The sequence below is a fragment of the Artemia franciscana genome, chromosome 12 (genome assembly GCF_032884065.1).
Source record: "Artemia franciscana chromosome 12, ASM3288406v1, whole genome shotgun sequence".
In the NCBI taxonomy this organism is placed as follows: Eukaryota; Metazoa; Arthropoda; class Branchiopoda; order Anostraca; family Artemiidae; genus Artemia; species Artemia franciscana.
In genome coordinates this window covers 22818249-22833817 of record NC_088874.1, presented here as the reverse complement: position 1 = coordinate 22833817, position 15569 = coordinate 22818249, and the positions used below count along the sequence as shown (strand labels likewise).

Sequence of the window (15569 nt, the reverse complement as noted above, 5' to 3'; positions counted from 1 at the left end):
AAAAGGGAAACGAATGAGTACAATAAAAGAAAGGAAAACAAAACAATCACGTCATAAAGATAAACACAAATTACTAATAATACCCAATCTAAAATAGTACGCCCTTCCACGGGTGAGAAGAGGACTGGTTAATCAGTTTATGAAACTGTTCATCCTCGCCCTGAACCGGTTCTACCACACCAAAACGGCTAACGATGTACCTATACTTAAACTACCAAGGGGCCTGAAGCAAAAACTTCACGTACTTAAAATAGTACTTTCGCAACACTCACCTAACACATTCAGTAAAAATGTCCCAAAATGGGGTCAAATATAGAATATCCGGGAGAGCCACACTATTATATATTCGAGAAAGGGCTTCCCGTTCCAGATTAAGCTGCGATGTAACCACACTAGCATAGGCAATTCTAATTTTACGTTCGGTATTCCGAGGCAAAAGCTTTTTTGTATTCTTAATCGAAGACCACCATCAGGAGACCTAAATATGTTAGTACAGTGGTGAGTGCCACCTCACAATCACCTAGACAGACACTATCAGGCACATAACTACCGTGTAAATTAAAGAAGAGGACTTGGGACTTCACGGCATTCATACTTGGTCATATTTGTAGATATCTATCAGATAGGTTATTAAAACTCCGTTGAAAACTAGCTATTGACCGGCACGGATTTAACAGATTGTCCGCATAACAAAGCACTGATGTATCAACCCCTTTTGAAACGTAACTAATAGGTAGATCAATCTGCACAGGAAGAGACGCGTTGTTGTACATAATCGGTGATGTGATGGCTTCTTGCTTTATTCCGACGAATACTGGAGTCGCACTATCCGAAAGAACATTTCCAAACTTCAAACGAACTTTTAGATGCCTATACATATAATATAATGAGAAAATTACATCAAGACTAACACCACGGCTATACAACTCCAACATGGCCTGCGAGAGAATAAAGGAACCAAAAGCATTCAAAACATTGTATGCTCCGAGAACCAGTGTGTTCCCGGATGGCTCTGTATCTCTGAGTATATTACAGACTTTTAAGGGCATGGAAACAACCTAAACCTGACTGGAACTCGAACTGGAATGATGGCATAATACACTTTCCTTTTAAGTGGTCAACAATCAGAAGCTCAAATATCTTTGCGAAAACCCTTGACACAGTCACTGGCCTATATGATGAACATGATGATTTTGGTTTAATCTTTTTCAGAATTGGCCTAATCACTCCAATACATAAACTGCCCAGAACGACACCAACGTTAAAGACCATTTGAAAAAGTAATGCAAGGTAGTTACAGAGGAGGTCACTTGCGGCAATAAAATGCTCAGCACAAATACTGTTGGCGCCAGCCTAAAGTTTCTTCTTTCTAAGCTTCAACACATTCTCCTTAATATAAGACTGCGTTATCACAATAGAATTAGGTTTTTGACTAGAATCAACCAACGAAGCCTTCTCACTATCGAAAGAAATTTCTACACTGTTGTTGGGTTTTACAAACTGATTTTTGAAATGGGCAACCCACTCAGACTCTGGGATGCTATCGGGGCCCTCATGGTTCTGCTTATCAGAAAGAGGACGAGACTTCCACAGATAATTAGGGTCATTTACAATCTTCTCGGCAGTAATCGACTTGATCGCCATTAGATGCTCCTGCAGAGTATTCCTAAATATTTTCTTAAAATAACTTCGGACCGCATTTACAACCCCGGTCCTTGGCCTCTCGCACTCGTCCCAGAGCCACAACCACCACTTCGCCGTAGCACAGGCCGACGCTAGAACTGGGTAACTAGACCACCTGCATTTCTCACTCTTGTAACGTATCCGCCTCACTGGAATCGCCGCCTTATCAGCACATTTCAGTGTATATATTATTTGTTCACAGTACAGTTTTAGTTGTAACCTTAACTCATTTTCACTTAGGTTGATACTTGACTGTATAAAATAAACAGAGAATTGCTGCTACATTGTAGTGTGGCTCTTTTAGGCTGCTAGTCTTCCACGTACCAGCTTTCCCCTTACCTGCTTTAACTGTATGTACACCTTGATAGCTACCAGCCCTTTAAGATTCTTTCAACTGACAAATAAAGAGTATTGAGAGAATTTGGCTATTTGTGCAAGATTTGGACAAATAGTCACTTTCAGTTGAAGAGAAGTACAGTAATTAACAAGAGCTAAGAGCTCATATGGCACTTGTGACGAGGCGAGAAGAGCTAAGAGCCAAGAGATCATATGGTATGAGCTCTAACAAAATTCTATGAATCAATAGATTGATTTAAAAAGGAAAATAAGAGGCTTAATGCCGGGCAAAATTTAAAATAAGAGCTCTGAGTCACAAAGTCCTTCTTAATATCAAAATTCATTAAGATCCGATCACCCACTCGTAAGTTATAAATACCTATTTTTTTCTAATTTTCCCTCTCCCTTTTGCCCCCCAGATGGTCGAATCTGGGAAAACGACTTTATCAAGTCAAATTGTGCAGCTCCCTGACACGCCAACCAATTTTCATCGCCCTATCACGTCCAGAAGCACCGAACTCGCCAAATCACTGAACCCCTCCCCCCAACTCCCCCAAAGAGAGCGAATCCAGTACGATTCTGTCAATCACGTATCAAGGACATATGTTTATTCTATCCACCAAGCTTCATCCCGATTCCTACACTCCAAGTGTTTTTCCAAGATTTCCCCCTCCAAATCCCCACAATGTCAAAAGATCTGGTCGGGATTTGAAATAAGAGCTCTGAGACATGAATTCCTTCTAAAAATCAAATTTCATTACGATCCGATCATCTATTCGTAAGATATAAATACTCCAATTTTCATGTTTTCCAAGAATTCCGGTTCCCCCCTCCAACTCCCCCGAATGTCACAGGATCTGGTCGGAATTTGAAATTAGAACTTTAAAGCACAAGATCCTTCTAAATATCAAATTTCATGAAGATCCGATCACTCCTTCGTAAGTTAAAAATACGTCATTTTTCTTATTTTTCAGAATTACCCCCCCCCCCAATAGAGCGGATCCGTTCCAATTATGTAAATCACGTATGCAAGACTTCTGCTTATTTTTCCAACCAAGTTTCATCCCAATCCCTCCAATCTAAGCGTTTCCCATCATTTTAGGTTTCCCCACCCCAAACTTCCCCCAATGTCACCAGATCCGGTCAGGATTTAAATTAAGAGGTTTGAGACACGATATCCTTCTAAAAATCAAATTTCATGGAGATCCAATCACCCGTTCGTAAGTTAATAATACCTCATTTTTTCTAATTTTTCAGAATTAACCCCCCAACCCCCCCCCCAACTACCCCAAAGAGAGCGGATCCGTTCTGGTTATGTCAATCATGTATCTAGAACTCGTGTTTTTTTTCCACCAATTTTAATCCCGATCCCTCCACTCTAAGTGTTTTCCAATTTTTAGGTTTCTCCCTCCCAACTCCCCCCCCCCCCAATGTCACCAAATCCGGTCGGGTTTAAAATAAGAGCTCTGAGCCACAATATCCTTCTAAATATCAAATCTCATTGAGATCCGATCACCCGTTCGTAAGTTGAAAATACCTCATTTTTTTTTATTTTTCAGAAATACCTCCCCCCCCCCAACTACCCAAAAGAGAGCGGATCCGTTCCGTTTATGTCAATCATCTATCTAGGACTTGTGTTTATTTTTCCCACCATGTTTCATCCCGATCCCTCCACTCTAAGTGTTTTCCAAGTTTTAGGTTTCCCCCTCCCAACTCCCCGCCCCCATCACCAGATCCGGTCGGGATTTAAAATAAGAGCTCTAAGACACGATATCCTTCTAAACATCAAATTTCATTGAGATCCGATAACCCGTTCGTAAGTTGAAAATACCTAATTTTTCTAATTTTTAAGAATTACTCCCCCCCCCCAGCTACCCTAAAGAGAGCAAATCAGTTCCGATTATGTCAATCATGTATCTGGGACTTGCGCTTATTTTTCCCATCAAGTTTCATCCCGATCCCTCCACTATAAGTGTTTTCCAAGATTTTAGGTTTCCCCCCTCCAACTCCCCCCAATGTCATCAAACCCAGTCGGGATTTAAAATAAGAGCTCTGAGACACAATATCATTCCAAACATCAAATTTAATTAAGATCCAATCACCCGCTCATAAGTTAAAAATACTTCATTTTTTCTATTTTTTCCGAATTAACCGGCCTCCACTCCCCCTCCCCCAGATGGTCAAATCGGGAAAACGACTATTTCTAATTTAATCTGTTCCGGTCCCTGATACGCTTGCCAAATTTCATCGTCCTAGCTTACCTGGAAGTGCCTAACGTAGAAAAACCGGGACTTTAGGTTTTCCCCCTCCAACTGCCCCCAATGTCATCAGATCCGGTCGGGATTTAAAATAAGAGCTCTGAGACACAATATAATTCCAAACATTAAATTTCATTAAGATCCAATCAACCGCTGATAAGTTAAAAATACTTCATTTTTTCTATTTTTTTGCGAATTAACCGGGCCCCCACTCCTCCCCCCCAGATGGTCAAATCGGGAAAACGACTATTTCTAATTTAATCTGGTCCGGTCCCTGATACGCTTGCCAAATTTCATCGTCCTAGCTTACCTGGAAGTGCCTAACGTAGAAAAACCGGGACTTTAGATTTTCCCCCTTCAACTCCCCCCAATGCCATCAGATCCGGTCGGGATTTAAAATAAGAGCTCTGAGACACAATATCATTCCAAACATTAAATTTCATTAAGATCCAATCACCCGCTGATAAGTTAAAAATACTTCATTTTTTCTATTTTTTGCGAATTAACCGGGCCCCCACTCCCCCCCCCCCAGATGGTCAAATCGGAAAAACGACTATTTCTAATTTAATCTGGTCTGGTCCCTGATACGCTTGCCAAATTTCATCGTCCTAGCTTACCTGGAAGTGCCTAAAGTAGCAAAACCGGGACCGACAGACAGACCGACAGACCGACAGACCGACAGAATTGGCGACTGCTATATGTCACTTGGTTAATACCAAGTGCCATAAAAACAAAGGATAACAACAAATTAAAAGTAGATTGTCACATAGCAACATTGAAACTCAATAAGATTTTAGTTTGAACAAGTTTTAGGAAGCAGTAGCATGAGAAGAGACTCTTCTTGCAGAAGAGAAGAGATATATACATATCATGAGGAGAGACAATTCATAAGAGATACATAACTAGTAAAAAATAACAAAAATATATAAAAAAAGAAAACTTTTTTGTTTTGTAGTTGCTCTTTTTTTAGAATTTTTATGAATCATGTTTTGGGGTCACTTCCGTTTTAATCAACTATTCCCAGAATCTGAATATAATCTATAGCTTAATCGTGTCTCATTAAGAGGGGCAGAGTGAGGGGGCTACAATTTCCACGGTAAGGAGATTGTATTTAGGAAAAGTTTTGAATGGCAAATCTGATTCAACCAATTTTTTTTTATCGTATTGTTTTTGTCTCAGGATTAGCCTTCATACAAGGGTAATAATTGCTCAAGCATTAGAAGTTTGTTCAGGTAGGCGGAGGTATTTAAAAAAAAATTCCAACATCCTTATTGGAGCAGAACATCCATTCCATAAAATTTCATTCACTTACTTAAAAAATTTCCTAGATCATAAAAAGATCCTTGACTGCAGTTGAAGCACTCAATCGACCTTGGACGCCCGCCAAAAATATTACAGGGGGGAGGGTACCAGAGTACAAATGGTGAGGGGAGGAGGAGGAGGGGAATAAATTTGAAGATACAAGGTTATGTGCAAAAACAAATTCTCAAGGAAAAACCAATTAGGTTGTTAGAAACAAATTTAAGCTATGTATTTGCACATTACAAGGGGGGACCTGATCTAAACTACCTAACCCCCCTCCTAATGATACCCCACTTTTTGCACGGCAGAGCACAACTTGTGTTTTGACAGCTTTTCTTTGAGCAAAAATTATTTTTATATGTAAAAAGGGTATTTTCAGACAAAATCTGCCAACAAAATTGAAAACTGCCAAATAGCATTGTTACTTAGCTATCCTACTTTTTGCACGGCGGACGTAGGCTAACCCAAACCATTTTAACACTTCTTTCGGTTTAGATATACACTATACCAGCGGTTCCCAACATCTATACCATTCTAAAATCCTATTGCCCCACCCCGTGATGTTTAAATTTTGTTATTCATGATTTTATGTGTATACACCTGAAGGAAGCTTAAAAGGCTATTAACTTGGCATATTTTTTCGAAACATTCCCTGGGCATATTTTATACTGAAAAAAAAATATTGTCTAAATATAACACTTTTTATACAGACTTAACTTATCTTTGTAGCTTGATTAAGAAAAGTTGTAGGCGTTGTACAAATAAATGAGCCATATAACTTATCAAATTTTACTCCATATACTCCACCAAATTGTTAGTCTTGTATTAATCACATACCAGTGTCAAAATTAAAGAGAATACCTCGTTAATATAAATTTAAGAGAATAACCCTTAGAATGTAAGTTTAATAGGTTATAAACATACTCTTGGCACTGCTAATTGAGACCAGCTGGAAAGAATTGGTCTCAATCAGTAATCATATCCAGACTATTGGCTAAATTATTCAATATTCGAAGCAATGTTTAAATTTTTTACCTGGAGAGATATCCGTGTTCTTAGAGCGTTCAGAGCCGGCGAAGCTTGTTGGTTTTGACTTGAAGATGCAGATTCACTTGAAGCCGAGCTATGTAAGGAGCTGATGGAGCACAATGATGACTTTCTTGATCCCATATTACGAGGAGAGCCAGGTGGCGTTTTGAATGAATATGCGCTGGTATCAATGCCTTTGAGATTGACAAGCATCTGGAAGACAGAAATAACGAATCCAAACAAATGAAGTCAAATGGTCTAAGTTAAAAACTAAAGATAAAAATGAGTTTGAAACATTCACTCATTCAGTGTGTTTTCTGATTAGCCTAAAACTTTGTTTTTTAGCTTAAAAATAGTGTTTCCTCAATTTTAAGTGATAAAAATATGAACTTCAGAAACAGTTTTTATGCTTATTTCGAATGCACAAAAATTCCTTATAATTTGAATATACCGCTAAACGTTATGAGCATGAGCAAATATGAATAATTTTACGAAAAGAAGTGAAACACCCACAACAAGAGGTACATCCCCTCCCCCAATTGATGCAACTGCGCCTGAAACCTCGCAAGTGAATTTTTAGGCCAACATTCAAAAATTTTCTGCAAGTCGTCCACTGTATGAAGAGTAGAATTTTAGAGGAGACGGGGATTGAGTAATCCCCCCCGCCCCATATTTTGGATAATTTTGCAAACGTAACAAACGAACAAAATTAAATAAAAAAACGAGTTTTTCAAATGGCAGTGTAAAGCACTGCTAAAAATCAGAACATATATAAGTTATTCTATATACGAAGGGGATTAACACTCTTAAACCGCATGTTACGCTAAACTTTCAACTTTTTTTTTTTAATTCGATGCTTCAGGGATGAAAACTTTAGAGCAAGACAAACAATAAAATGGTAAATTTATCACTCTAGTTTCAGAGGAGGATTTGCTTGCAGGGACTCGTAGTTAAAAAATCTCACTGAAAATTTTTTTTCGATTTTAGCAGCTTTTTGTTTTTCAACATAACGAAAGATATTCTAATTCTTAACTCAGATTCAAAATATGCGAACGTTACTAAATTTAAAACACATCTTCTAATACAAATTGTTTTAATTCGTAACTGTTAAGATGATAAAAAATTAAACATATCCAGCATCGGTAGGCATATTGAGATTCTATCACACTTGTTAAAATAATAATAATAATAATAAAACATGCAGGTGCAGGTTAGAGCTGCCATCCTTTTTATCCCATATCGCATCTTAATATAAAAAGATATTCTTACAACATCAAAAGAGGAAAAAAGGCTTGAATGCATAAATATTTAGGATGTCAGGTATAGAATACACTTTTTGAAAATATTATAGCATATAATTTATACAATACTTATATTATATATCATATATAATTCATTTATATAATAGTGCAAATAAATAATATACTATTGTAAATATTTCAGATATTGGGCATAGAAAAGCACTTTTTGAAACATTAAATCCCTTAACAGAAGATGTGGATGCAATTATCCTCATCCCCGAAAAAAAAACGAAACAGACAAAAGTTGGGGGATGAAAAAGTGAACCTAAACTCGCACCAGGGGTCAACAGAGGTTTTCAAATGATATGATATTAATCACAAATTGTTTATCAGCACATAACAGGATATTTGGAACGCTTCCAGGATGCGGTAATAAAACTTTATATACCCATTGTATAAGGATTAAATAAAAAAAACAAGTTTTCTTAACTACAAGTAAGGAGCGACAGTAAAACTCAAAACGAACAGAAATTACTCCGTATATGAAATGGGTAGTCCCCTCCGCAATCCTTCGCTCTTTACGCTAAAGCTTTTAATTGTTTTAAAAAGTAGAATTGTGGCAAAGAGTCAAATTTTAGCGTAAAGAGCGAAGGATTGCGGAGGGGACTACCCATTTCATATACGGCGTAATTTCTGTTCGTTTTAAGTTTTACTGTCGCTCCTTACTTGTAGTTAAAAAAAACTTGTTTTTTTATATTTAATTTCTGAACGTTTTTGAAGTAATGCATGTTTTTATTTTCCAGCTGTACTATTAAGATAAAAAAACTTTAGTGCAAAGAGTGAGGAGTTGCGCAGGGGACAACCTCTTTCATTTACGGATTAATTTTGATCCCTTTAAGTTTTAATGTCGCTCCTTACTTTCCGTTTAAGATTTTTTTTTTATAGCAGTATAATGATATACTGAGAAGGGGACAACCCCTCTTGTTAATTATTTCAAATTCATTATTTCTGATCAATATTCCGTATATGAAAGGGGCTGTCCCCCCTTCAAAGTCCGGCTCTTTAAGCTTATGAAAAAAATGAGCGTGGGAGGGGGCCTAGATGCCCTCCAATTTTTTTGGTCACCTAAAAAGGGCACTAGAACTTTTCATTTCCGTTAGAATGAGCCCTCTTGCGATATTCTAGGACCACTTGGTCGATACGATGACCCCTGAAAAAAACAACAAAAAAAACAAATAAACACGCACCCGTGATTTGTCTTCTGGCAAAAAATACAAAATTCCACATTTTTGTAGATAGGAGATCGAAAATTCTACAGTAGGGTTCTCTGATACGCTGAATCTGATAGTGTCATTTTCGTTAAGATTCTACGACTTTTAGGGGGTGTTTCCTCCTATTTTCTTAAATGATGCAAATTTTCTCAGGCTCGTAACTTTTGATGGGTAAGACTAAACTTGATGAAACTTATATATTTAAAATCAGTTACAAACAAGTTTGTAACTTGTTGCCCGTCCCACGGGGACTGTGGGGGAGTAAGTCGTCCCCAAAGACATAGTTATAAGGTTTTTCGACTACGCTGAATAAAATGGCTATCTCAGAATTTTGATCCGTTGACTTTGGGAAAATAATTAGCGTGGGAGGGGGTCTAGGTGCCCTCCAATTTTTTCCGTTAAGCTTTTAATTGTTTTAAAAAGTAGAATTGTGGCAAAGAGTCAAACTTTAGCGTAAAGAGCGAGGGATTGCGGAGGGGACAACCCATTTCATATACAGAGTCATTTCTGTTCGTTTTAAGTTTTAATGTCGCTCCTTACTTTCAGCTAAAAAAATTAGTTTTTTTTATGTAATTTCTGAACGTTTTTGAATTAATGCGTGTTTGGTTTTGGCTCTCCGCACATAAATTATTAAAATGAAATTTGTATATTAATTCTTTTTTGGCTAAATGGCTTTCTCTTAGTTTTGATCAGACGATTTTGAGAAATAAGGGGTGGAAAAGGAGGTCTAGTTGCCCTCAAATTTTTCAGTTACTAAAAAGGCAACTAGAACTTTTAATTTTTAACGAATGTTTTTATTAGTAAAAATTATACGTAACTTAAGAATTAACTTACGTAACAAACTTTCATAATCTTATATTTTTATTATGTATACGAGGGGGTTTGTACCCTCGTTAATACCTCGCTCTTTACACTAAATCGTAAGTTTTGTCCCAATTCTTTAAGAATGACCCCTGAATCAGAAAGGCCGTAGAATAAATAGTTGAAATTACTAAAAATACTTTAGCATAAAGAGCGAGTTATTTATCTCCTGCTAAATACCTCGCTCTTTATGCTAAAGTATTTTTAGAACCCCTCATATGCATCCTCATTTTCTTATAGTAATGCTAGAAAATCCTGCGCCCTTTTCATTGAATTTTTCTTCCCCCATGACAGATTCCTCCAAGGAGAGATCCTCCAACATAGCCCCCTCCCCTTAGCCCCACCCCCAAACAAAATAAAATTCCCCTGAAAACGTCTGTACACTTCTCAATAACCATTACTATATGTAAACACTGGTCAAAGTTTGCAACTTGCAGCCCCTCCCCCCAGGGATTGTGGGGGAGTAAGCCATCCCCAAAGACATAGTTATTATAGTTTTCGACTATGCTGAACAAAATGGCTATCTCAAAATTTTGATTTGTTGACTTTGGGGAAAAAATGAGCGTGGGAGGGGGCCTAGATGCCCTCCAATTTTTTTGGTCACTTAAAAAGGGCACTAGAACTTTTCATTTCCGTTAGAATGAGCCCTCTTGCAACATTCTAGGACCAATTGGTCGATACGATGACCCCTGGGAAAAAGAAAAAAAAACAACAAAAAAACAAACAAATAAACACGCACCCGTGATTTGTCTTCTGGCAAAAAATACAAAATTCCACATTTTTGTAGATAGGAGCTTGAAACTTCTACAGTAGGGTTCTCTGATACGCTGAATCTGATGGTGTCATTTTCGTGAAGACTCTACGACTTTTAGGGGGTGTTTCCCCCTATTTTCTTAAATAAGGCGAATTTTCTCAGGCTCGTAACTCTTGATGGGTAAGACTAAACTTGATGAAGCTTATATATTTAAAAGCAGTATTAAAATGCGATTCTTTTGATGTAGCTATTGATATCAAAATTCAATTTTTTAGAGTTTTGGTTTCTATTGAGCCGGGTCGCTCCTTACTACAGTTCGTTACCACGAACTGTTTGATCATAGCTATTTGATAAATCAGTCGGATATGATGTGAAAATTTCTTTCCTTCCCCGTTTGTTTAAATTTGGCATATTTATAGGGTAAAACTAAACAAACAAAAGGCTAATATCAAATTACTAAGGCTAGAGCAGAGGGGGAAGGTGACAGCTGGCTGTAAAACTAGCTAAATTGCAGATTGTGTAAATTAAAAGCAGTATTCATATGATTGCGATATTTACGCTTTTCCGCCATAACTTGCCATGCCGACTTCGAATTTGCTTAAGGATTATTCTTTATAAGCTCAAGTCTACAGTAAAACCTGTGCACCAATAAGCTTAAAAACATTCTATACAAGTAAGCACAAAACACTTTGGTCACCACGAAAATTATGGATGACAAGTGACCGAAACACAGCTTAAATGGTTGTAGTTATACGAAATTCAGTTTTTATCCTCTAGCTCGGACACATGGCTAATTTTGGTAGAATGCCATAAGATTCCAACACAAGTAATACATATGTAACACGATGTCTTTAATGTCCTCAGCGTTTTCTTACGTACACACAGGTCCCCCCCCCTTCCCAAAGGAATACGATGGAACAAAACTGCATTTAAAGGGACTGTTTTTCCAGTTTTCAGGGGACCGTTTGGAACACTTCTGGGAGTGTTCTCCCCCCCCCCCCATTCTTGTATATAGTATCAGAGACAGCACTACATCATTGCCTATAGTAAATGTTGTCATAAGGCTTTAATGGTTTTTTTCTCTCTCTCAGAGGCACTTCATATATAAAAGGTGGTCGTATAAGCTTCGAGGGGGGTCATTTAATTGGAAATTGACAGTTCTAGTTCCCTATTTAAGAGTCAAAGTGGTCAGAGGGCAAGTAGCCCACATACGCCCTCTTTTATCCCAGTACACCCGATCGAAATTTCGGGAAAGCCATTTTGTTAAAAATTGTCCAAAGATCTACAACAAGGCCTCCGGGGTTGAGACCCCCCCCCTAGGAGCCCAGGAGCAAAGGTTGTAAGTTATACCCCGGGGGCATTTAAGATATTTATGGAAGGGGTGGCCGTATAAACTTTGGGGGCAGATCATAGTATTGGAAACTGAAAGTTCTAGTTCCCTTTTAAAAGTCAAAAGGGATCGAAGGGCAACTAGCTCCACCCCCACGCCCTTTTTTCCACAAATGCATCCGATCGAAATTTTGAGATAGTCATTTTGTTCAAAATAGTCTAAAATTCATATAACAATAACCCCGGGATTGACACAACACCCCAGAACCCTGGGGCAAGGGTTGTAAGTTATAAGTATACAAGTTAGAGTCTTAAAAGTGTTGCTTAAGTCTAAGACGGGAAAACAGTAGAAATATTTATTTTATAAACCGATAAAAACCTTAGGTAATAAAAACGAACAGAAATGAATTAAAAAAAAAAACTCCATAAAAAGATGTTTGTCAAAGAAAGGTAAATAGCCATATTAAACTTAAGAACAGTAGAAATAAGTTCCTATGGTAATACAATTCCACGATTCAACAGGTAACTTACGAATCGTAATGATATATTTTAATTTTTAAGCATGAAAATATCCAGGATGTTTTTCAGGGGGAGGGTGAGGGGTTTTAAAAAAAACTGGAAAAGCTCATCGGAAATTTGTTTATATTCATTTTTGTTACGTTTTTACGAGTCGGACAAAAATTTAAGGGAGGGGGGATATCCATTAACAACCAAATCTGGATACGGCCTTGTTCTTAAGTCTAGGACGTGAAAAATTGTATGAATATTCATTTTATAAACCAATAAAAAACTTTGGCAATAAACGATCAGAATTAAAGAATAAATGAATCTTAAACAATTTCCATGTTTTATCCTTTTTTTCCAGAGGCACTTAATATGGAAAGGGTGGTCACATAAACTTCAGAGGGGGCTCATTCTATTGGAAATCGGTCCTATTATAGTTCAAACTCAAAACGACGAGAAATTAATATTAAAGAATAAATGAAACTCAAACCGAACAGAAATTAAAATTAACGATCATAGCAAACATAAGGATAACAGGTGCAAATATAGATGAACAAATAAATCTTAGATAGCTTTTATGTTTTATCATTATTTTTCCCAGAGGCCCTTCATATGAAAGGGGTGGTCACACTAATTTCGTAGGGGGGCTTATTCTACGGGAAATCTGACGTTCTAGTGCCCTTTTTAATAGTCAAAAGTGATCAAAGGGTGGCCAACCCCCTCCCCACACGCGCTTCCCCCCTAAATGTATCCTATCAAAATTTTTGTTCAAAGCAAATGGTCCAAAAGTAAAATAACTACGACTCAAGAGTTGGCAAATCCCCCAAGTCCCCGGAGCAAGGGCTGTAACTTATGCAAGTTCTCCATCATTAACATATAAGGTTTTAGTGGAAGAAGTGGTCGTATTAACTTTAGAGGGGGCTCATTCAATTGAAAATCAAAAGTTTTAGTTCTTTTTTAAGAGTCAAAAGTAATTAAAGGGCCCCATCTCTTTTCTAAACTTAATGTCGTTTTATTTTCAATTCTTTTTAGTTTCGTATCCCTTTGACAACCGAAACCGACGAGAGATGAGAAAGAAAAAGAGAGTCAGTGATTTAAGGCACATTGTATTAGGACCAGGAAACTCTTGGATCGATCTCAATTCCATGAGGGAAGGGTGAATAATGTGACGGAGGATTCCTACTTTTTTTTTCTGTCACCTCTGATCTATTGGTCATTAGTAGGAATTTACCATCAGGAAATGTTTGAGTTGGAAGAGCGAAAGTATTTCTTTTCATACCACCTGAACATATACAACATCCGATGTGAGAAATGTTTCCTTAGAGTGAAGTTCTTGGCTTTCTTGACAGGACAAAACTAACAAAGAAGAAAGTGAAGAGTACAAACAGAGCGTGAATCCACTCTCCCCCTCGAAATGTTGGTGTTATCTCAATGATGCAAATAAGTGACTCTTTTTTTAATTTTTCACTAAATCATTTCTAAATTTATGTTTAGTCTAAATGCAAGGTTTAATTCATACTTTTTCTCTTTTCTACTTTCATTTTTAGCTCGTTTACTTTGATTTATTTAATGTATTTTATTCTTGCAATCGTTGACTCTTATGTTTGACAAACATACAAAAAATTAAAAACTGCGAGCAACTTTATATTGAAACTTTCATACTGAAATCTATTCTTTAAAAAAAAAAAAATGTAGGAGGATATTGGCAATAAAATATAAACCGAGCCAAACATACTAAATATTGACATAGAAACATACCCATACTGAAATAGGTTCTTAAAATATGCTCTACAGCGCGACAAAAGACAACACTGACAATAAAACATAAACTGAGCCAAAAACACTAAGAAAGATGAAAAGTGTGTGTTTGAGTTGAGTAAAGAAAGGGAAGTAAAGTAAAGACCCTTGAGAGGATGCCATAAACTTTATTCAAGGGTAAAAATGTCTGGCGCTATGACAAAGATGGATTTTCTTATACCCAATTATATAAATTTTGACACGATGGTCCCTTAAACGGATCCCAGGAGAGGGTAATTCCCCCTTTGCCACCTCTAGTGTACAAATGTGCTTTTTATGTTCACACAGCTTTTCAATGAAACAAAGGATAACATTGACAAAAGTGTGCATATACTCAAAATATTGCCTTTGAATATTATTCAGTAAAAGAAAGGGTTGACTAATACTTGTTATTTATTATGGCACATTCACGCCCACCATTGGAGCTAAGATGCCATTAGTTGCCTAATTAGTCTTAAATTAAGGCTTAAATAAAACAATCCATCTTCAAACGATTATGAAATTATCGCTATAATTGCGCTAATCTATTAACCTATATTGCAGATGAAATTTGATTTCAAAAACACTCTTATTTCTATGGCAATCAATTTAGGGTTTTGATTCATATTTCCTCTTGACGTCAAAGCCAATATAAAGTAATATAACAAGCTCTACACAAAGTCAATATAGATAGACCTTAGGAGTGAAAGAAACTAAATATAGATGCAGAAAAGCAGTGAAAATTCGAGTACATCAAGTTTTACGTTGGTTTCAATCCCAAATTAAAAGTTACACGGAATGGTTACTTTTATAATTGAAATATAGGAAAGTCAAATTGATTAAATCCATAAAGGAAACATCAGAGAATATTGAAAAACAAGATCTGATACTGCTTTTGATTTTGAGATACAAAACATCTTCTGAGGAAATTTTTGGTGTTCGTTAATGTATTGGATAAGACCCGGCTCAATAATAACCCCAAAAAAAAAACGGAATTTTGATATCAATAGATATATCAAAAGAATCGGCTTATTATGCTCATTTCAAATATATAAGTTTCATTAAGTTTAGTCTCATCCATTAAAGTCTACGAGACTGAGAAAATTCGACTGATTTTCAAAAAAAAAAGGGGAAGACAACCCTCTGAAAGTAATATAATCTTGATGAAACAAAATCAGATTCAGCGTATCAGAGGACCCCAGTGTAGAGGTTTCAAGATCCTAGC

The 15569-nt window shown here is 36.9% G+C and overlaps 2 protein-coding genes across 2 annotated transcripts in view; one reads left to right on the top strand and one right to left on the bottom strand.

The window, feature by feature from the left end:
- LOC136033871 (spermine oxidase-like) overlaps window positions 1-15569 on the top strand; it is a 445682-nt gene that overhangs the window by 237903 nt on the left and 192210 nt on the right. The window lies entirely within an intron of this gene.
- Window positions 1-15569, bottom strand: part of LOC136033866 (protein MTSS 2-like) — a gene marked incomplete in the record, with an annotated part of 126827 nt that overhangs the window by 33860 nt on the left and 77398 nt on the right. Inside the window, 1 exon segment of the mRNA XM_065714836.1 lies at window positions 6615-6821. Coding sequence (XP_065570908.1) covers window positions 6615-6821 — 207 coding nt within the window.